General features: G+C 54.8%; 1 protein-coding gene across 1 annotated transcript; it reads left to right on the top strand.

Moving 5' to 3' along the window:
* The first annotated feature begins 695 nt into the window (after nucleotides 1–695).
* Nucleotides 696–20,847, top strand: Grk2 (G protein-coupled receptor kinase 2). The gene is made up of 21 exons (XM_021151319.2): nucleotides 696–1,018; nucleotides 12,092–12,168; nucleotides 14,160–14,233; nucleotides 14,354–14,455; nucleotides 14,563–14,637; nucleotides 14,765–14,826; nucleotides 15,373–15,424; nucleotides 15,680–15,771; nucleotides 16,132–16,231; nucleotides 16,321–16,399; nucleotides 16,485–16,615; nucleotides 16,844–16,938; nucleotides 17,008–17,115; nucleotides 17,276–17,342; nucleotides 17,608–17,708; nucleotides 18,339–18,405; nucleotides 18,487–18,582; nucleotides 18,830–18,992; nucleotides 19,149–19,285; nucleotides 19,376–19,489; nucleotides 19,579–20,847. Exons 1-21 carry the CDS (start codon nucleotides 906–908, stop codon nucleotides 19,741–19,743), a joined length of 2,070 nt encoding a protein of 689 aa, XP_021006978.1. The 5' UTR covers nucleotides 696–905; the 3' UTR covers nucleotides 19,744–20,847.
* The last annotated feature ends 1,288 nt before the right edge of the window (nucleotides 20,848–22,135 follow it).

The raw sequence follows: 22,135 nt of genomic DNA, 5'->3' as shown, positions 1-22,135 counted from the left end.
GCTGGGATTAAAGGCGTGCGCCACCACGCCCTGCCGGAGTGTGGTTTAATGGACTATGCCTTTAATCCATTTCAGCACTTGGGAGGCAGAGGCAAGCAGATCTCTGTGAATTAGTGGTCTGCCTGGTCTACATAGTGAGTTACAGACTAGCTAAGGCTACACGGGGATACCCTCTCTAAAACAAGAACAACAACAAATGTTCATGGTCAGGAGGGCGGCCCAAGCTCTGAGTCTGGGGTCCTGTTGGGAGTTTGAAGTCAGGATTGTCATCTGGTCAGGTCAGGAGTCAGGGGTGGTAATGATGGTGTGACTGAGAGAATGTTCAGAAATTTGAGTATGGGAGTCTTGGTCAGTGTCAGGATTCTTGTTAGGACCCACGGTCTTGGGTCAACGCCCTAGTGGAGCGTGGAGTCTAGCATGCTGAGATGGGATCCGAGTTTGTGGTCATGGCTTGGGGTCCTAGAGTCCTTGGTGGAAGACTCAGGTAACAGACCAGGACTGAGACCCGTGTCTCGGACCCGAGCGGTGCAGCCTCTAGGGGGCGCTGTCGCCCGCCCGCCCGCCCGCCGCCCGCCCGGCTCGGCCCCTCGGCGGCTCGCTGGCGCTGTGCGCGGCAGGCGGGGCCGGAGGCGGCGGCGGCAGCTCCGGGGCGCGGGCGAGCGGGTGGTGGTGGTGGCGGCGGCGGCGGCGCCCCGACTGCAGTCCCGGCGGGAGCGGAGCGCGAGCCGGGCCGGGCCCGAGCCGGCGCCATGGGGCGGCGCCGCCTGTGAACGGGCGACGTGCGAGGACCGGGCGGGGCGGCGGCGGCGCCGAGGCCCACAAGCCGCGCGGGCCGGGCCGGGCCGAGCGAGCGGGAGCGGAGCGGAGCCTCGGGCGGCGGGAGGAACAGCGCCGCCGCCGCCAAGATGGCCGACCTGGAGGCGGTGCTGGCCGATGTGAGCTACCTGATGGCCATGGAGAAGAGCAAGGCCACGCCGGCCGCGCGCGCCAGCAAGAAGATCCTGCTGCCAGAGCCCAGGTGAGCCCGCCTGTGCCGGGCCCCACGCGCCGCCCCGGGATAGGGATACCGTGCCCCAGGTTCCGGGGACCCCTTCTACTCCGGGGACCTTCTGCCCCGGAGACCCCATTATTCTGGCCGCCCCAGGACCCGGAGACTTCCTCTGTCCCTGCCGCCGCAGGCTTGGTGTCCACAAGCCCTGGGCGCCCCAAGTCCAAGCTCCTAGCCCTGGGCCGCCCTGCCGCTTCCTGTATCTCACTGCCCGGCCTGGTCGCTGTCAGCCCCTGACTCTGCTGCAGCCTTCTTTCCACCCTGATGCTTGGCTCTGCCCTCTACCCTCTTGTGTTCCCTTGTGGTTCCCTTCCTCGGGTCTGCCTCTGTTTACCCGATTGTATCACACAGTCTGTTGCTCCCGTTGGTATTCCACTACCCTATCCACTCCCCGTGGAGTGGGTAACACTCTTGCGAGGTTTGTGGAGTGAAGAGGACCAATTTGAAGACTTTTATTTTTTTGCCTTCCCCTATGGTGGGGTCACTATGGGATTGGGTTTGAGAGTGCTTTCTGGGGACAGTGCAGTGTACCATTCCTGAGGGCTGCGCTCCGGTGGGTGAGGGAAGTCCCTACTTTACCCTTTTCCCCACTTGTGGTTCCTTATGGGTACTTTTGACCAGGGGACCTCCCATCCTACAGCAGATGGACCGCGCTGCCACCTCTCTACAAGACAACTGATGTCATCGCACCTGGTATCAAAGTTTAAACTGTCCAGGATGTGGGTGCAGAACAGGGCAGGATGTGAGAGGTGTAGCTGGGGCTTGTCCAGTATATTATGGTAAATAGACTTATCTTCCTATTTGAGCTGCACAGGAGACCAGAGAGCTAGTGAGACAGGTGTAGTTTTGTTCCCATAGAACAAGGTGTGTGTGTGTGTGTGTGTGTGTGTGTGTGTGTGTGTGTGAGAGGGGAAACAACTCAGACTGGAATGGCTTGTGCAGTGTCACCAGGCCTCCACATCAGGGCTCTCAGCTTCGAGTTTTATGTTTTGTCCTGACCTGAAGGGTGGCCTGGACGTCTGTCCTGCATCTGGAAGAGGAGATGTGTCCACCCACCAGGATGCCTCCCGGTGGGTGGTGAGGCCAGTCCCAGAAGCCTCTTATGCCAACTCCTTTAACAGCCAAGAGTTGGCCTTGATTTTACTGTCATTCTCTGTGGTAGAACATGCTCCACCCCCAGTGGGCAGTGTGAAATAGGCCTCTGGTGTCCTCGGTCCTTAGAGCCAGGTGGGCAGGTTGCGGGCTTGCTGCTGTGCCTGTCACTGTACCCCCTCCTCCAGTGGCTGCACACTGGGTTTCAGTTTGACTGAGAACCAAGCCCTGTAGAGGAAAAATTGGTCTGTGTTTTGAAGAGGCCGTTGGGCCCTCCTTTTTTCTAAGACATTTGCAATCATATTTCTCAAAACAGGAACTAGACTGAGTGTCAGCTGGGGCTGTCTAGGGGCAGCAGCAGTTAGGATGAAAATGAGTTCAGAAATGACAAAACTTAAAGGAAGAGTGGGGGAGGGGCAGTCCGCATCTTGGGCTTGTAGTAGTGCTCTCCTGGGCGGCCACAGCCATCGGGTTCTTCTGCAGGTGGAGGTCTGCAAAGTTTAAGGTGGTGCCTTTTCTAGAACTCTCTGTGTCTGGACAATCCCCAGAATGCATTGCTCCTAATAGACCCTACCTCCAGTCGTCTCCTTGCTGGTGTTCAAGAACCCTGAAAAACGAGCTGTACCTCTTTCTCTTTACCTTTTCATATGGTGGCAGTTATGATGTGATGTGATTGAATAAGAATGGAAAGTTTAATAATTCATTATTTATTTTGACATCTGTCATCTCAGTTGATCCAAAACCAACATGTGAAGTTGGCAAGGCCAACAGTACCAGGATGGGGCAATAGCTGTGAGCAAAACTGCAGCAGGCTGTGAGTTTTAGGGAGCGATACCACGGGTGCAGGGCCACCATCAGTAGGATGTTGGTGGGCCAACTGCTCAGTCTGTGAATGGTTAGGAGCCTCTAACTCTGCCTGCTGGTACGCTCAGACAGTCACCCTGCAGTGCCGTGGCCCTAGGCATGCAAACCTCCCATGATGGAAGGCAGGTTCCCTACGTGGTGATGCTCTCTGCACACTATTGAGGCAGGTATCTCTCACCCTTGAAGGTAGTTGTGATCATGTCTCATGTGTGCCCAATATATCCCAATCTGTGAAGTGTCTTGTCTTCACAACTCTGGGACGCTGGCTGACCCAGCAGGTGGTATTTCTTCATTTACTAACCGAGGCTTTGAGGCTCGTCACACAGAAGATCTGGGATTGGGTCACAGGTCTTTGGAGTCCCAACCACAGTCCTCTTCCTATCTGTGCTTTGTCTCTTCCTCCCACTCCCATATAATTGGTTTGTGGGATGGGATGGCTGAAACCACTTGTCGTGGGAGCTGTGGGTCTGGGGTGGTGGCCTGAAAGTAGCAGGGCAGTTTCTGGCATCATCAGCTGTCACGGTATACAAGACCCAACCCTTCTGCCATTTGCTGAAACACAGGCTGCCCTGGCAAAGCTAGTGTGTAGATAGGAGGGACAGCTCCATTTCAGGGCCTCCATCAGATACAGGGCCCTGCTTCCTTCCCCACCCTAAAGCCAGGGTCAGGTAAAGAAGCAATGGGGTTCGTTCCTGTGCCAGTATGCCAATGGGAGTTGTTTCCACTTTGGGGTAGGCCATCTTGGCAGCCTCTCTGTGGCTGGTGCCCAGGGTTGTGGCTTGGCTGAGCTTGGCTGGCATCACAGCTCTTATTTCCCAGGGCTGGGGACGGGGAACTGTTGGGCATCGTGCCACTGTAACTTGGCAGAAGCATCCCCCTTCCTTCCTCTGTCACCTAGAGAATCTGGGGAAGCAGGCTCATCCCAACCTTCTCTCAGGAGGGGGTGCCGTATGGATAGAACACGGGGGTCCTGGCTTCTTACTCCTGCAATTCTGGCTCACACTGGATCCAGGCACAGTTATCCTGAATGAACCTGCCTCAGTTTATCTGCTTTGGTAAAACAAGGGGGCTGATCCTTCGCCAATGACCTCCCAGGACTGTGGGACTGAGGTCTGGTCCTCGCCCTACAGAAGTTGTTTCCAGCAGCTGTTGCAGTCTCATAATTATCATCATTTGCTTAATATGACCACTGAGGCCCTGTGTAATTAATCTCAGGGCTCCTGGGTGAGGAGCCCTGCCTGGGCGGTCCCAGGAGATGTCCCTGCTCTCCCCAGTGACAGTGGCAGCCCCAGCAGCAGCATGTGGGAGCTGGGTGCCTCTTGCAGCCTTCTGGTTCTCTGGGCTATTTCCTGGTCCCTCCCCCACCACGAGCTTCCTCCGATGCTGCCCTCCCCGCCCCATGCTTGTTTCCCCGTCTCCCCAGACCCTGCTACTCTTCCTTCTCTGCTTCTTCGTTCCTGTTAACTCATTACAGCCAGGACTTCCTGCCTAGATTGGTGGGGGAAGGAGGGCTGAGCAGGCTAGCTGAGAAGGCTTTTGCTCTTCTTCCACCCTCCACTTCTCCATCGCCAGCAGAAAGCCTGCGGTTGCCAGCCTTTACCCCTTACCAGAACATTCCACTCCAGTCGCAGCGACCCACCCCCTCCTGCCCTGAAAACAAGATTATCTTTTCTGCAGTCTATCCCTGCGGGCCTTTGAAGCTGCTACCGCTCCCTGGGAATGGCTCTCTGAAACGCCTGTTCCCATCTGCCCTCCTCTCCGGAGTGAGGCTCTCATCTCACGGATTTGCTATTAAGTTGCTCAGCTCTGCTCGCTTCTCCACCGTGCACTCAGTAAATGGATTTGAAGGGAGCAGGAGCATCATAGGTCAGGATCCGCGCGCAGGAATCTGGGCTCTGTCAGCCTGGGAATGATGTATCCTATTAATGCACAATCCATGCTTGTAGTAAACCCTGGTGACGTCAAGTGCAGGCACACACTCTGCCGCAGCTTCTCCTGTGCCCAGGTTGCTGTGTAGGAAGCTGAGAGCCCCAGGGGCCCCAGGGAGTTCCAGCTGCCTGCACATGGCTGCTGTTCTCGGGATATTATGGAATAAACAGCAGGAGCCGAGAGCATGTGATGGGTTTTGAGGAATGCACAGCCTCCATCATACCTGCTGTTCCTCTCTGGGCCCCTTTCCTACTCCCAACTGGCTCCTAAGACCATTTCTTCTGGATACTTACACTTAGGTTATTTCAGGCCCACTTCAGATGAGAAAGATCCCAAAAGTAAGGCGTTTGGCAACAGCATTTTTCTGTACCGACATCTTGTCTCGCTCGCATCACTGCTTACTGAAGAGGGCGGCTTTGGTGATGCAGACGTGGGTGTTTGGTGATAAAATGGGGGTCACTTCTCTGAGGGTGGAAGCTGCCCCAGAATTGGAATGGGGACAACCCCCTTCCAGTGACTGCTGGACAAGGGCCCCTAGAATGGTGTTCTCAATGCACACTGACAGGACGTCAGCTCCTGATGCCCTTGTAGGCGTAAGGTGCAGGGTGCCTGCTTACGTCTTGTCTGTGATGCCTGAAGTGTTCCTTCCTGAGCATCCTGCAAGAGAACCTGGAGGTTGGGGCTTCCTGGCATTGACCATTGGCTCTGGGTCAACCAGTGTTGGCCTTCATTGGGTTTAGTGGACATGATGGTTACAATTGGTTTTTCCCCTTTGGTACTGGCCCCTTGAGCTCTGAGAACATTGTTGAGCCCCTGGGAGAGTTGTTGAGAAATATTAATAAGAAGCCCTAGGGGATTTCCTCCTGCTGTTGCCACCTCGGTGCCAGGTTCCTGGAAATGCCACCAGGGAATGCCTCAGCTACAGCCACAGTTTGCTAGCTGTTCCCTGCCAGAGTGTGGCAGTTCCCAAGGTGGCCATCTGAGACATACCAGCCCAGAGACCTGTAGCCTCTTCATCAGCTTCTCGGGGAGTGTGTGTGTGTGGGGGGGTCACAGCATCAGTGTCACCATCACACAAACACCAGAACTCTGTACCGGACAAGACTCTTCCTTCCAGCCTGGCAGGCTCCTGGGAGGTGTGCTGCCCTGTTGTAATGCCCCCGTGGGGTGGAAAGGCTGGATGCTGCTCTGGTCCTCTGAGGCCCATCCCTCCCATCCCCTGCTGAGACATTACTCAAAGCCATTTGGATGTTTACTCTCTCACAGGCTTACTGTGGGCCTCCAGAGTGGTGGCCTTGTGGATCCTTCCACTCCTGGTCTTCAGAACCATCAAAATGGGCGTGCTTGCATCAGACTCCTTCCTGCAGGCCCTCCCAGCCCATACAGCAAGCTCCCTTGCCCCTACGGGGGAGCCACCTGTGAGGGCAGGCCCGACATACTAGGCCTGTGCCAGAGTGTGGGCTTGCTCTCATGCTGAAGCACGTGGGACCTTTCATATGAGAAGTTCTCTTACAACGCCACTCCCTCCCCGCCTGCTGTCCTCTCACCTTAGTCACTGAGAACAGAGAGGAAGTTCCCTCTTGCTACTTCTGAACTCAGGCCAGCCCTGCTCCTCAAACTGTGTGAGCACCCTAGCTGTTAGAGGTGCAAGGAAGCTAGGGATGGGGATGGGGTAGGTCGCCCTGGCACGAAACCTGTTAGTGCCTAGATGCCCTCAATTCTTTGGCAGAACAGGTCTCTCTCTCTCTCTCTCTCTCTCTCTCTCTCTCTCTCTCTCTCTCTGCTGTACTCTAGGGTGGAGCCATGGGAGTGCTTAGAACTGCTCTCCAGGTTAGAGGGGTGCCAGCCACCCCGGTCAGTTCCTCTCCTGCCAATGGGCCTGGCTCTGGCCACTGCTCTGCCTCAGAGACTGCCTAGCCATGGCCCCTTCCTTTGAGTTCAGAACAAGTGTGGACTGCTTAGCATAGACTTGTGTTCTAATGCAGGCAGTTAGGAGTTGTGGTGTGCCAGATAATAAAGCTTAGAGCAACCCTGTCTCAGTGTCTGAGGAAAAACACAGGCTAAGAGTGGCACAGAAAACCTGGCACCCCAGGAGCACCCCTTCCCCTTCAGACCTTTCAGCTTTCTAATATGCAGTACAGAAGTAACAAGTCCATTTCCTTGACACTCTTGTTTTGCAAAAGAGGAAACCAGCATTAAAGTGTGACTCGGCTGAGTGAGCATGGTGGCGCCTGCTCTAGCACTCTGGAGACTGAGGCAGGAAATAGCTAGTTTAAGGGCAGCCTGGGCTATATAGCAAGACCTTATATCAGAAAACTAAAATAGGGCTGGAGAGATGGCTCAGTGGATAGAGTTGTGTGCTTTATACACGTGAGGTCTAGAATTTGGACCCTGGCACCTACATAAGGGCCAGGCTGGCTTGTGGCTCACCTGTAATTCCAGGACTTGGGGTCCCTCGGGCAAGCTGGGAAGCTCAGCTACCAGCTTGGGTTCCACAAAAGTCTCTGTCTTGGACAGTTACTAAGGGGGACATCTGACGGCTGCCTCTGTCTTCTGTGAGCATGAGCACATCTGTCTGCGTCTGCATGCACATGTGCCAAAATTCAGAGTAAAGAAGCACGTTTGTGGTGACCTCCTGGGCTCTGGGAAGATCTGTTTGAAATCTGGCTAGGGTACCCTTCCAGCTGCTAAGGCACAAGGGGCTGTGATGTCTTCCACACACAGTAATGGTAGTCTTAACTGCCCTTCATTCTGTAGCTCAGACAAACTGAAATTTACAATGTGCTGGCCTCAGCTTCCTAAATGGGGACTTTGAGAACCACATACTCCTGGATGGATGTGGGCTATTGGCTTGGGTGGGGATAGAGGTGCCACTCAGAGCATGTCACATGTCCAGGCATTGCCAGCATCAGGGACCCATCCAGGAGACTGCTGCTGCCTCACGTGCAAGCCTGCACTTGCTTCCTGGCCAGGAGTTTCGCCCATTGACACATTTTCTAACCTGCCAGGCTCCGTAGCCTCAGAGTCTGTGAGGACAGACTGGAACATGCTGGAGGGCTCTGCTTAAGGCTGACCTTAGCTTTGGTTTTGGAGTAGTACTTATTTTATTTTAAAAAGACTTTTTTCTTTTAAGAAAAAAAAAAGAGAGAGAGAGATACTATGGGCTGGAAAGAACGATATTAGCATGCCTAGGTGTGGCCTTCGTGGGAGGGACAGTCTCCGGCCTGAGGTCCTGCTTCCTGTTGGGTTCCAGGCTCAGGTGGAAAACTAGAAAGCCCTGCCTTGTTGGCCCCCTGGCTGTCTAAGGCAGGGTCTTTACCAACACTGCCTCCCTTAGGCACCTTTGTACACCCACATCTTGGCTGCTCTAGGCCATGTCCCCTCACCCTGCGTGGGCAGGTCTTCAGCCAAGACTGCTTGTTTGGTTCTCAGGAAGCCAGTATAGGGTTAGGAGGGCATCCCAGGGCCCCCATTCCTGTGAGAAGCTTCTGCCCTTGTCTGTGACAGCTGGGGTCTTTGCCTGTCATCTGCATCTTCTGTTCATACATCCCACTGCCTGAACCTGTCTGTCTGGCTCCCCACTGCATGGAGAACTGACAAGCTGACCTCCCCCCTCCCATCACTTCACTGCTTCATATCCTGTCTGTCTGTCTGTGGACCAAAAAGTTCCAGAATGTAAAGGTGACAAGCAGAGCACCCAGGACCAAGTCTTGGGGTGGTGACGGTCTCACCCTTCTGGGCTGCCTGCCAGATGAGATCCAGGCACCTGGTTGTGCAGGTTTCTGAGCTTCGTCTCTGTGTCCTCCTGCCGGTTTTTCAGGAGTGCCACTCTCCTGTAAGATGTGAGAGATCAGCCTCCTGTGTGGACGGCTGCCTGGCCAGGCTGCCCTCTACAGGCAGAGCGTGGGCGGTGTCTGATTTAGTTCTTTATTTCAGTTTTGTTTGTGATAGGAGGTTTGAGAAAACCTCCTGCCTCAGCCTCCTGGGTGCTGGGATTTTAGGTACAGACCACCCAGCTGGACTCTCTCTCGGACTAACAGCTTTTCTCCAAGTTCCTGTTGTTCATACGTGTCTGTGAGGTTTTTTTTTTTTTTTTTTAAATATTTATTTATTATATGTAATTACACTGTAGCTGTCTTCAGACACTCCAGAAGAGGGCGCCAGATCTCGTTACGGATGGTTGTGAGCCACCATGTGGTTGGTGGGAATTGAACTCAGGACCTTCGGAAGAGCAGTCAGTGCTCTTACCCACTGAGCCATCTCACCAGCCCCGTGTCTGTGAGGTTTAGTCTGTCTTATCCCAAGTCCCTCTGAATCTTCAGAAGACAGGAAAGTATGTTGGTGGTGGGTGGTCCCCAGGGGGAGAAGCTGGCCCAGTGTAGATGAAGGGCACATGTAACCTTGGCGCCGCTGTCAGTTGCCAGGGAATGGCCTTGCTGCCCCAGAGGGGACAGCTCTGAGGCAACAGTACGGGAGAGCCTGAGTTTGGGTAGGAGTTGCAGGCAGGAAGCCCAGAATCACCAAGGCCTGGCCTGGTCATCAGAGCCCCACTTCCTGTCAGAAACAGCTTTTGATGGACCTGTGGTGTCTCCTAGCCCCTAGGCGAAAGGGTCACAGTTTCAGGATTGGCCCTGGGTAGCTCAGCATGCTCTCTTGAGAGGCCAACAAAGCTAGATCCATCCTGGAAGGGCTGGGCCTGGAGGCTGGTGCCCTGTCACCATTTGCCCCAGTTTTACTTTTTTCCAAAAACTTGGAAGCGCAGAGTGTAAGGTAGGGCTGGCAGACACCCTTCCTGCATTCACAGCCCAGCAGCCTGTGCCACCTCCCCACCTCACGCCCCTCTCACCTTAGCAGTGTCTACCTGGACTTTGTTACATAGTGACCCCATGAGGTCTCTGCTCAGTCTTCCATCCAGCCTCCTAAGGACCATACCTTCAGGCTGTGCTCTGGCTTTGAGCCCCCCCCCCCCCAGCACCCCGTTCCTGTCCTCCCTCCTTGTGAGTTTGTTCTACCTTCTCTGTCTTGTGGGCCGCTTGTTGCTGGGCCAGTTTTTCCTCACCTGTCTTAATACCCCCAGCCCTTTGCCCTGGGCTTCACCACCTGGTGACATCCTGTTTGCACTTCAGGAAGCCAGCAAAGGTCCACTTCTCCACACAGCAGCTCCCCACCACCCAGAGCTGATCTGACCACTGGCCCCCAAGGCTTCAGCGCCCACTGATGACACATTCCAGGGGCCTACACCAGAGAAAGGCCTGCCTGGAAGTAGGTGTGGGTCTCGTGCCATGAACAGTGCCTGACTCTAGCCTGAGTGACCAGGCTAGCCTACGCTTAACCTGGTAGGGATTCTAAGGGCAGCAGGGGTGAGCACAGAAAGCCGGGCTGTGGTGTGGAGCCTCGGTTTCCTGGGCAGAGACCTGCTGGGGTTCCACATGTTCCCTAGGACTTGGTCTAGCACACCCCCTGGCTTCTGGTGCCCTCGGTTGGGCAGCTGTGTGTTCTCTGAAGAGACCAGGCTAGTGGGGTCAGATGTGACCAGAGCTGGCTGTTGGGGCAGGTTGGCAGGTTTGCAAGTGGCCCAGAAGAGGAAGGTGGAGGCAGGGAGGCTTCTGAAGTCTGGAATGCAGCTCAGTGAGATCTCCCCAGGCCGTGCAGTGCAGTGCTGCAGTGAATAAACAAGGTGGTGCTGTGGAGATTGTCTCAGGAACTTTGGTGACCAGGTTTTCTGCTGTGGTCTTACCAGATGGTCTAGGCAGGGGACACGCTTTTATCCAAGTGTTAGGGACACACACCCTGAGGCTTGAATTGTCCTTTCCTGAGATAGGGTCTCACGTAATCCAGGCTGGCCTTGAACCCCTGATATACCTGAGCACTGGGATGAAGATGAAATACAATATAAATTTGTTAAGGAATACAGTTCAAAGCTAAGTGTGGTAACATACGCGTGAAATCCCAGCACTCTGAAGGACTGCTACCTGTCTGAGGCTACATGTCCTAAGACAGCAGCAAAACCTGTCTCTCCAAGACAGAACCCAGGCTATTGACATAGCTCAGCTAGTAAAACACAAAAACAAACAAACAAAAGGACACCAAGGTTTACAGCCCAAGTTTAACCCCTGGGACCCAAGAGAACTGACTCCAGAAAGCTGTCCTCTGACCTCCACACACAAACCAAACAAACAACAAGAAAATCCATGGCCCCTTTGGCAGTTTCTCCCAGGTCTCTAGTACCCACAAACCTGATTTTCTGTCAGTGAGCCTGGAGCCTATCATGGAGTCATGTGGATGGGTTCATATAGATCGAGTGCCCTGAGGCCGCCCGCCATTCATTACCTGGTCCTGAACTTGTCAAGTGTGAGTGCTTCATTCTTCTATTGCCAGACCATAACATGGCCACAGTCTGCTCTGTCCATCAGCCAAACAACAGACAAGTCCTGGCTTTCCCAGAGTCAGCACATGGCAATGTGTGACACACACCTCTGCAAGCAGTAGGCACAGATGAGGACTTGCTGGCCATTATAACTTTGGTTTTCTCTGAAGTAACCTGTGGTCAGAATGGGTGATCAGGCCAGCTGAGGGGCTGGGAGTTCCCCGGAGACATGATAACGTTGAGTTAAGAGTGGTTCCATTCAAAACAGACATGATGGCACTCATCTGTAATCTCAACACTAGAGAGGCTGAAGTAGGGCTCCTGTGGGTCTAGCCTGGGCTCTAGTGCGTCATTCTAGCATTGTTTGTTTGCTTGCTTGTTTGTTTCTAGATAGGGTTTCTCAATATAGGCCTGGCTGTCCTGGAACTCACTCTGTAGACCAGGCTGGACTCGAACTCAGAAATCCACCTGCCTCAGCCTCCCAAATGCTGGGTTAAAGGTGTGTGCCACCACTGCCTGGCCCAGCCCATCTTTTAAAAAAAAGGTGGGAGCAGCGAGTAAAGTGTTACTGCTAAGCCTGACAGCCTGAGTTTGGTATCTGGGGCTCACATTGAAGGAGAGAACCAACTCCCATGAACTCTGACCTCTACACACCATGGCACTTGTGCGAGTGCTTGCGAGTGCACACATACACACAAAATAATACATCTGTTTTAGAAAATGAGTGCCTTGGGCTTGTGGCCCCAGGCCCCTGTGGGCGGCGCCTGCTCACTGCACCCCTTGGCTTGCAGCATCCGCAGTGTCATGCAGAAGTATCTGGAGGACCGAGGAGAAGTGACCTTTGAAAAGATCTTTTCGCAGAAGTTAGGTAAGTGCAGGCACCTCTCCCAGCCTGAGGTCTCTCCAGGAGGACTCCAGGGTCAGCTTCCTGTCGTTCTGCCTCTGCTTGTGCCATGTGCCCCTGTCCCAGAAGTGTCCCCACTACTCAGGCTCCCCCTCCAGTAAAGAATGGTGACCCTTTGTGACTCCCAGCCCCTGGCTTCTGCCCAGGGAGCCCTGTGGTGGGGGTGGGGACCCATCAGTCTTCCCCAGGCGCCAGGGAAGTTCCTCCTTTGGGGTTTTTGTTTTTGAAAGTTGCAGCTTCCCCTTGGCGCAGCCACAGCTGCTTTGGGCCGTTGGTAGAACTGACAGGAAGAGGCGGGGCCCTTCCTGTGGTGCCTGTGGAGCTGTGGTTGGCCCCGCCTCCACCCCACACCCCCCAGGCCCTAAGTACGCAACCTGCCTTGGCGCTGGCCCCTCCATCCTTCTTCCTCTGGTGTGTGTGTGTGTAAATTTGGGTTGTCCTAGAAGTATTATGCTATACACCCCAGTGCTCAGGCTAGAGGGATATCCCAGGAAGCCACTGTAGTCACTCAGGGCCTCGGATTTGGGCTTCCGGAGGGTGTGGTCTCTATGGAACTGAGGGTGTCCTAGAAGGATCAGGCGTTGGAAGTCAGCCTTGGTTCAGCAGTAGGCCAGAAAGAACACAGCCTCGGGGTACAGGTCTGTACTATCTGGCTTTGGGCAAGTTACCTCTCCTCTCTGAGCCTCATATTCTTCAGATCTGAGAAATGGGACCTTGAGTCCAGTTGCCCACGGCAGACAGGATGGGCCCGAGTCAGTGATGTCAGTAAGAGTGCTTTGTAATCCAAGCCTCTCTCCACTAACCTTGTTCACAAGTCACTGGAAGCTTCCACCCGACTGCCCTTAGAAGAATTAATGGCTTTAAGCATTAGCAGAGAAAGCTGACTAGGGGCATTAATAACATTGGCCATCAGTGCTCCTAAGAGCATAGAAAGCCACCCAGCATGACTCAAGCACCCATCTAGGCTGTGGTATCACACGCCTTTAACCTAGCACTTAGGAGGTAGAGGCAGGCCAGGCAGATCTCTGAGTAAGTTTTAGGACAGCCAGGGATGCACAGAGAAACCCTGTCTCCAAAACAAAACAACAAAACCCTCAGGCATTCCTGCTGGACTAGAGGCCTGAGGGGGGAGCCATTCTCAGCTTTGCCATCTGGAAGCTGCTCTGAGACCTCCACCCTCAGCCTAGCTTTCCAAGGGATCCTCCAATAGATTGAAGAGCTCTGAGTTCTTTTTTTGTTTGTTTTTTTATTTTTTTGAGACAGGGTTTCTCTGTGTAGTCCTGGCTGTCTTGGAACTCACTCTGTAGACCAGGCTGGCCTCGAACTCAGAAATCTGCCTGCCTCTGCCTCCCCAGTGCTGGGATTAAAGGTGTGCGCCACCACGCCCGACTGAGCTCTAAATTCTTATGACAGGTGTCCCTGAGCCTCACTTTTGCCAACTAGACTTGCCTTTCTGATCAGAGATATTGTGAAAACCGCCTGGATGTGAAGGAGAGGGTAGGGAGGGACTCTGTCTTGGTTGCCATCTCCCTCCTGTTATAGCCTGACCTGTCCATCCCACTGTCTCCACCAAGAGCCTTACTACTGCCTATAGTAGATACTGCCCACACAGATGGGGTCAGAGCGTGGCACTGCCCTGAGCTCCATGCCAGAGCCAACCTCACTCTCCTCCATACCTCGCCTCAGCACCAGCATTTTTTAGCCATCCTCTGCAGAGGCAGATGCTGGGGACAGGGCAGAAGCACAAGCTCCCTAACCTGCAATCTGGGACTTGTTAGGCTGGTGGCAGCCTAAGTGGCCACATCGCCTGGACCCTTCCAGTGGTGCAGACCATCTCTGCTACTGCCCTGGCTGGCTTTGTTCAGGAACTCCAAGCTCACTCCACTCACAGTGATGAGAAGGCCCCTAAGAGGAGGGTGTACGTGGCTCAGCGTAACCGACTTGGTTGCTTTCAGGATACCTGCTTTTCCGGGACTTCTGTCTGAACCATCTGGAAGAGGCCAAGCCCTTGGTGGAATTCTACGAAGAGGTGAGATGGGCGAGGTCTGCTGAGATAAAGGCGCATAAGCACCTTGCTGTGTCGGAGGCCCTGGCGTCTGGCTTCATGCCTTGGCCACAGACAGTCATCTGTAGGTGTTCCTTCTGCCAGATCAAGAAATATGAGAAGCTGGAGACCGAGGAGGAACGTGTGGTCCGCAGCCGAGAGATCTTTGACTCCTATATTATGAAAGAACTGCTGGCCTGCTCACATGTAAGAGTCCTGTGGGATGTGAACTCATGTGTTGACCCCAGCAACGTGGGATTAGAAGGGAAGAAAGAGCCTTGTATAAGATTCACAGCCACCTCTGTCCTCTCCAGCCCTTTTCAAAGAATGCTACGGAGCATGTCCAGGGCCACCTGGTGAAGAAGCAGGTGCCTCCAGATCTCTTCCAGGTTCGTGCTGGGTGCTTCTCCTCTTGCCCCCATTCTGCCCAGATCAGGCCCCGCCTTAAGTCAGCTGGGGCCCTGGAGCCTGGGGCACTGCAGACTTAGTCACCAATTCCCAGCTCTCTCCCCACAGCCATACATTGAGGAGATTTGTCAGAACCTCCGAGGGGATGTGTTCCAGAAGTTCATAGAGAGGTAAGTAGGAGAAGCAAGATAATCGGTCTTTGGACAGGCAGTCTGCCCTGGCTCTGAGCGGACAGGTGTGGGGTCTGTCTCTGTCCCATCACAGGGACTCTTGAGAGGTCACGTAGATCCAACGTCCTCTTCTCCCACCCTGTATCTCCCTGTGCTTTGGAGTGTCAGGGTCTAGGCAGGGCTGTACCTGAAGTACATACTTCCCTCTGTGGTGAGAACCACCAGTGTCTAGGCAGAACGCTAGGAACAGCTCTTTCAGTCAGCCACCCAGCCATGGGTGGCACAGCGGCTGAGAAGGTGACATCACTGGGAATGTGAGCAGCAGATGCTGTACCCTGGTGGAGGTCTGACTAGAGAGCGTCTCTCTGATCGCAGCAGGACAACATGGTTCAGGCTGCTGAGGCTTGTTGGCCTGAGCTAACCATAGGCTCAGGAGGTCTCTATGTCCACGTGTCAGGACCCTGGAAGGGCAGTGGGTGGCTCGGACTCTGATGATGGCTCAGTGCCTTGATGCTTGCTTGAGTGTGTCTCCTCCTTCTTCCCCAGTGACAAGTTCACACGGTTCTGCCAGTGGAAGAATGTTGAGCTCAACATCCATGTGAGTGGGTTCAGGGAGCTGGCGTGCCAGGGGACCCTGGGGAAATGCAGTGGCCAGGGCTTTGCCGTGAGCCCCACAGAGGTGACTCTGGGGGGAGGAGGGCCAGTGCTGGGATCCCAGTAGGAGAGGCTGGAGAACGGTGAGTGTGTGTCTAGATCACAGGAGTAGGAGACCCCGGTAGCTGGGGAGTGAGCAGATGCCTCTGCTGTGGGGCCGGGGAGGCTTGTAGTGACCCTGGCTGTTACCACTCTACAGCTGACCATGAATGACTTCAGTGTGCATCGAATCATCGGGCGTGGGGGCTTCGGTGAGGTCTATGGGTGCCGGAAAGCAGACACAGGCAAGATGTGAGCACCCTGATCAGCTGGCACTGGGTGGGGTGCCCGAGGGAGGAGTCAGGCTTCTTGAGGTACCACGAAGGACTGGGACTTTCTAAAGAGCTGTTCCGGGGATCAGTGCCCCAAGCTTGCCATCCCTGAGTCTCTCTCTGCCTACGAGTGACTCCTGCCCCTGTCCCCTCCTCCCTGATTCACTCTGGCTGTCCTGTCTCCCTCTGGCTCCTCAGAGACTCACTTGCCGGCACCTCCTGCACTGGTTGTGTCACGTGGTTTGTCTTGCATCTGGTCTGCAGCAGCAGCCTGCTGAAGCAGCCTGGGGCTGTCCCCTGCAGGGTGTGCTGACACTGCTAACCTACTCCTCCATCATAGGTACGCCATGAAGTGTCTGGACAAGAAACGCATCAAGATGAAGCAGGGAGAGACCCTGGCTCTGAACGAGCGGATCATGCTTTCCCTCGTCAGCACTGGGGTGAGTTGGGTGGCCAAGCGGGCCTCCGTAGTGACCTCTGACCCCAGCCTCGGCCAGCCTTCGCTCACTCACCTTCCCCTTCCTCCTAGGACTGCCCCTTCATCGTGTGCATGTCGTATGCATTCCACACACCTGACAAGCTCAGTTTCATCCTGGACCTCATGAACGGTGAGCTCGGGACCAGCCCTCGGGGGTGGACCTAGGGCTGGACCTGGGCAGGAAGCTGAGTCTCACCTGGGGGGCTACCCCTCAGGTGGGGACCTGCACTACCACCTGTCTCAGCATGGAGTCTTCTCTGAAGCCGACATGCGCTTCTACGCCGCGGAGATCATCCTGGGCCTTGAACACATGCACAATCGCTTTGTAGTCTACAGGGACCTGAAGGTGAGGGGCTGCTGCCACCTGCCTCCTGCCTCCAGGCCTGCAGCGCGGCCAGCTTAGCCTCTTTCTGAGTTCAGTTGTGATGGAGGGGTGAGCGGGGAGAGGGAACGGGGCAGGGGGAGGGGGGAGAGGGGGAATGTCCTACCTGGGGCCTTGTCCCAAAACCATGTAGTTCCCTCCAGTGAGGGCCCAAGCTGGCCTCCTGGTGAGCTCTCTGGGCTTCCTTCACAGCCAGCCAACATTCTCCTGGATGAACATGGCCATGTGAGAATCTCAGACCTGGGCCTAGCCTGTGACTTCTCCAAGAAGAAGCCTCATGCCAGTGTGTAAGTGCCTAGCCGTTCCCTCCATTCCCAGCCCCTCTTCCACTCCACTTATAGCCTGTGCTCCCACAGGGGCACACACGGGTACATGGCCCCCGAAGTCCTACAGAAGGGCGTGGCCTACGACAGCAGTGCAGACTGGTTCTCCCTGGGCTGCATGCTCTTCAAGTTGTTGCGGGGGTGAGTAGACTAGCCCAGACGGCCAATCCAGATAGGAAGCGGGGAGGAGAGCCCTGTAAGGCCTGGGTGTTAAGAGGTGGAGCCTCCCTCAGTGTTCGCTAGCCCTGCCCACCAGTCCACCTCTCTTTTTTCCCATCCTTGCTCTTTGCCTCTTGTCCAGACACAGCCCCTTCCGGCAGCACAAGACCAAAGACAAGCATGAGATTGACCGCATGACATTGACGATGGTAAGTGTAACGGTGGCAATGAAGGCCTATGTGGTGCCAGAAGCATAAACTCCTGGTTCTGGCTGGCTGGCACTCCTGTCTCTGTACCTGAGGGCTGGGCTGCCGCCCTGTAACCTCTTGCCTTGCCTGTGCTGTCAGAGCTCACACTGGCTGAGGACCAGTTGGAAGCTGGGCCTCATCTCCCTCTGCTGGCCTCTAACCCTCCCCTGGAGCCAGGGCTCTCTTCCTGGCTTCTGCTGACTCCTCCTCCTCTTTGTCCTGAAAGGCTGTTGAGCTGCCTGACTCCTTCTCCCCTGAACTCCGATCCCTGCTGGAAGGTTTGCTGCAGAGGGATGTCAATCGGAGACTAGGCTGTCTGGGCCGTGGGTGAGTATCCTGGTCTCTCCACTATGGGCCCTGCTGGGCCAGCCTGCCTGGGCCTCTGGCTGTGCCGCCTTAGAACAGTGGTTGTGTCGCATCAGTTGAACCCTCCTCAGAGCTCACAGGGAGGTCCTGGCTCTATGTCCTCAGGGTGGCAGGGCTGGCTGGGTGTGTCACAGTTGGAGGAACCACCTGAGGGTCAGCTTTCAAAGGGTCCAGAAACAATCTTTGTAGCAAAGTTTTATTTTTGTATGAGGTGGAGGAGGGGGCTATATTTTGAGACGAGGTCTCATATAAACCAGGTCAGCCTTACTCTGTAACTGAGGCTGGCCTTGAGCGCTTCTACGTCTGATTAAAGGCATTTAATGTGTGTGCCACCACACCCAGGTTAGTAGCAACTTTGTAGATCTACTGGGATATCTGTTAATTACCAGACAGAGTAGTATTAAAAGCCACATCAGCCCCAGGATGTGAGAACTTCTTCTCCCATTTAGAGATAGCAAACTGACTGGGAGTAATGGAACTTGCCAAAAGGTAACTGAGTCAGAAGTCAAACCTAAGCTAATGACCCCACAGTTTGGACATAGCTCAACTTGAATGGTGCAGAGCCCAGGTGACAGGTATGTCTCTCCACAGGGCTCAGGAGGTAAAAGAAAGTCCTTTCTTCCGTTCCCTGGACTGGCAGATGGTCTTCTTACAAAAGGTAAAAGTCTATCCAGGGGTAGATGGGAATCTCCGCTGCCCCTCCCTCACCCGTGCTGATGCCCAGCCCCGCTCTGTGCAGTACCCTCCTCCGCTGATCCCCCCACGTGGGGAGGTGAATGCAGCTGACGCTTTCGACATTGGCTCCTTTGATGAGGAGGACACAAAAGGAATCAAGGTACTGCACCTGCTTGGCTCTGACCCCGAGCCTGGCCTGGTCTGATGACCCTTGCCCTCCTCTGCCCCTGTGAGATACTGTGACTACCCTGTGAACTGTGGGTCATACGTCCTCATCCCCCAGCCTCCCTGGGGATGGTGGTTACGGGTTACCATCCCCAGCTTAGGGCCCTACACAGGCCTGTGGCTGATAATGACCTGGCACCCTTTGTCTACCCATGTATCCCTGCCATGTCCGCCTGGTGAAGTTACTGGACAGTGACCAGGAACTGTACCGCAACTTCCCTCTCACCATCTCTGAGCGGTGGCAGCAGGAGGTGGCAGAGACTGTCTTTGATACCATCAATGCTGAGACAGACCGGCTGGAGGCACGAAAGAAGGCCAAAAACAAACAGCTGGGCCACGAGGAGGGTGAGGACTTATGGCCTGTTTTCCCGAGGGGGAGACAGGCCTGTTTCACACTGCAGAAATGAAAAGCAGGTTCTGCTAAGAAACTGACCAAGACCACAGCTAGAAAGTGGCTGGGTAAGGGTGAGGTGCTGAGCCTGCATCCCATGTCTTGTGCAGACTATGCCCTGGGTAAGGACTGCATCATGCATGGCTACATGTCCAAGATGGGCAACCCCTTCCTGACCCAGTGGCAGCGGCGATACTTCTACCTGTTCCCCAACCGGCTCGAGTGGAGGGGTGAAGGCGAGGCTCCGGTAAGAAAAGGTTCTGGCGGGACATGGTGTGGGCCCCAGGGTGGGTCCCAGGACTTCCTTCACAGCCTGCTCTGTCTTCCCACCCTGCAGCAGAGCCTCCTGACCATGGAGGAGATCCAGTCGGTGGAAGAGACACAGATCAAGGAACGCAAGTGTCTCCTGCTTAAGATCCGAGGTGGCAAGCAGTTTGTCCTGCAGTGTGATGTAAGTAGGGATGAGGGGATGAGGTTAGGGTACAGGTGGGAGGGTGGGTGCCTGACCAGCAGAGGCTGACAGAGCCTGGATGTGTACAGAGTGATCCAGAGCTGGTGCAATGGAAAAAGGAGCTGCGTGATGCCTACCGCGAGGCCCAGCAGCTGGTACAGCGAGTACCCAAGATGAAGAACAAGCCACGCTCGCCTGTGGTGGAGCTGAGCAAGGTGCCGCTGATCCAGCGTGGCAGTGCCAACGGCCTCTGATCCACCCATCTGCTGCCCGCCTGCCCACCCGCCTTTTATAAACCTCTAATTTATTTTGTTGAATTTTTATTATTTGTTTTCCCGCAAAGCGGAAAATGTTTTATTTTGTAATTATTGTGATTTCCTGTGGCCCCAGCCTGGCCCAGCCCCCAGGGAGGGGCCCGCTTGCCTCAGCTCCTGCTGCCACCAACCCAGCCACTGTCTAGCACTCCTCCCCTGTCCACACTCCAACCCCCTAGGGTCCTTGCTCCCAGTATCTTCCTACAGGGAAGAAGAGCGACCCTCAGCAGCCCTCTTGCCCCTCCATGGGGTGAAGCCACACTCAGTGGGTGTGTCACTTGAGGCTCTGTGGGCTGTGCTCAGTCTGTGGCCCAGCGCCCCTCCCCTAGGAAGGTGCATCACAGGGATACTACTTGAACTTTCCTATCACAGCTCCCATGCCACAGAGGGACAGACCCCTGCTGTCCTGCCTGCCCTCTTGCCACTGGTGAGAGAAGGCCCTTGTCTCCTCAGATTAGGAGGTCTCCCACAGTGACAGCTCCTGGGTCCTTGTTCAGGAAAAGCCTGTGTGTTACCACTGCCTCATCAGGAGGCTGCCATTGGCAGTGGCTGCTACTGGCCTCCCTGCAAGTCCCCTCTTCTTCCTGTTCCGTGCCTGGACTCAGGAGCATAGAAAAGGCAATTGTGGATTGGGCCACACTGGCCTAGCCTGAATCTAGATCCCTAACCCTGGGCTGGGTGAGGCTCACCTGCCCAGGACCACAGTGGGACAGCCTGGGCAGGTGGGTGGCACAGCATAAGAACCCAGCTGGGGCCAGCCCTCCCTGTCCTGGCTGGTCAGTGTGCCCCCACCCACACTGTCCAGCCCCTTAGCCCATGTCATGTCAGTGGCCACCGCCCACAGGTGCCACCTTGCCCACCGCATGCCCCCTTGTGCCAGTCGCGCAGCTGTGTGTGGTGTTGCGCCCTCTCCCCCTGGGGGCTGGGTGGGCACACCCTCCCCTCTTGTCTACTCACTCCTGGGGCGTTTCTTTGCCGATTTTTGAATGTGATTTTAAAGAGTGGAAAATGAGACTATGCGTTTTTATAAAAAATGGTGCCTGACTCCTCGCTGTCTCAGATTCTTTGTGTCTGGTGACCACTTTTCAGTCACTTCAGTCTGGGGCCTGAAAGGGGAGGAGCTTAGTAACCAGTCCTCCCCTCCCTGGTGGGGTAATTGTTCCGCTCACCTCCCACATAAGCAGAGGTGGCCTCAGTAGTTCTCATCAGCTGTCATGGTTGGAATGGCTGGGGCCATATTGGTCTCAGCAAGTTGCCCTGCACATCAAGCACTGAGTTAATCCCCACTCCTCAGCACACATCTCTTTTCTCTTCCACACTGCATCTCTTGGGCCTTCGACTGTGTCTGGCTGGCACTGGCCTCACTGTGACCTCTCCTGGGTCTCTGGGCTTGAGTACTCAGCTTCAAGCCTTGCTCCCCAAGAGTGAACTCCATCTTCCTGTGTCCCTGCTCCTGGCCTTGCCAGTAACAACTGTGAGCACCACTGCCCTTCCTGTTCAGTGCAGGAGTGCGTGCACAGAGGAGGAGGTAATTCTGGGGCAGATGCTGTGAGGTCTTAGATGAAACGGCATTTGAGCTGTACCGCCAGCATTAGTGTAGTCATTCGTAGAGATGCTTCTAAGATCAGGAATGGTCGGGGCTGGTGAGATGGCTCAGTGGGTAAGAGCACCCGACTGCTCTTCCAAAGGTCCAGAGTTCAAATCCCAGCAACCACATGGTGGCTCACAACCATCCGTAACGAGATCTGGCGCCCTCTTCTGGAGTGTCTGAAGACAGCTACTGTGTACTTACATATAATAAATAAGTTCAGGAATGGTCAAGCACTTAAGACAGCAAACTGCAATGGAGGGAGGTGGGGAGATAGGACCATTGCTTCTGTCCAGGAAAGATGTTCTTGTAATTGGTGATTGTGAAGGAAGAGGTGAAAGACGCCAGAGAGGAAAAAATGGAACAGTGTAGTAAGCCAGGACGCACTGAGGGAGCGTCTGAGGGAGGCCATATTGTTGGTCAAGAGGTAAGGTGGAGCTGAACATGGCAGAGCACACATTTAATCCCAGCACTTTTGCAAGTTTGGGTCTAGTCTGGTCTACAGAGAGAGGGAGTTCCTGGACAGTCCGGGCTAGTTAGTGAGACCCTGTCTCAAAAGACAAAACAACAAAAAAGAAGTGAGATAGCTCAGAGCACAGCTGGCCTGGAAGGAAGAGAAAGACGTTTGGACTTGGCTTCTGACACCCTAATATGGCAGCATGGAATACCTAAGACCAGAGGTGTCCTGGAAGTGACATCAGTGTAGCAGTGGGAAGATGGGAGTGGACAAGCTGTCAGCTAGGA

This window comes from Mus caroli, chromosome 19 (assembly GCF_900094665.2).
Source record: "Mus caroli chromosome 19, CAROLI_EIJ_v1.1, whole genome shotgun sequence".
NCBI lineage: Eukaryota > Metazoa > Chordata > Mammalia > Rodentia > Muridae > Mus > Mus caroli.
The sequence above is the reverse complement of the archived record's forward strand: the minus strand, read 5'-3'. Positions and strand labels throughout refer to the sequence as shown.

Bases quoted from the DNA above. Each gene is read 5' to 3' on its own strand.
- Grk2 (XM_021151319.2), top strand. From the start codon at position 906: ATGGCCGACCTGGAGGCGGTGCTGGCCGATGTGAGCTACCTGATGGCC. The intron at 14,638-14,764 runs GTTCGTGCTGGG...CTCTCCCCACAG, and splicing joins TGCCTCCAGATCTCTTCCAG to CCATACATTGAGGAGATTTG. The intron at 18,993-19,148 runs GTGAGGACTTAT...TGTCTTGTGCAG, and splicing joins ACAGCTGGGCCACGAGGAGG to ACTATGCCCTGGGTAAGGAC.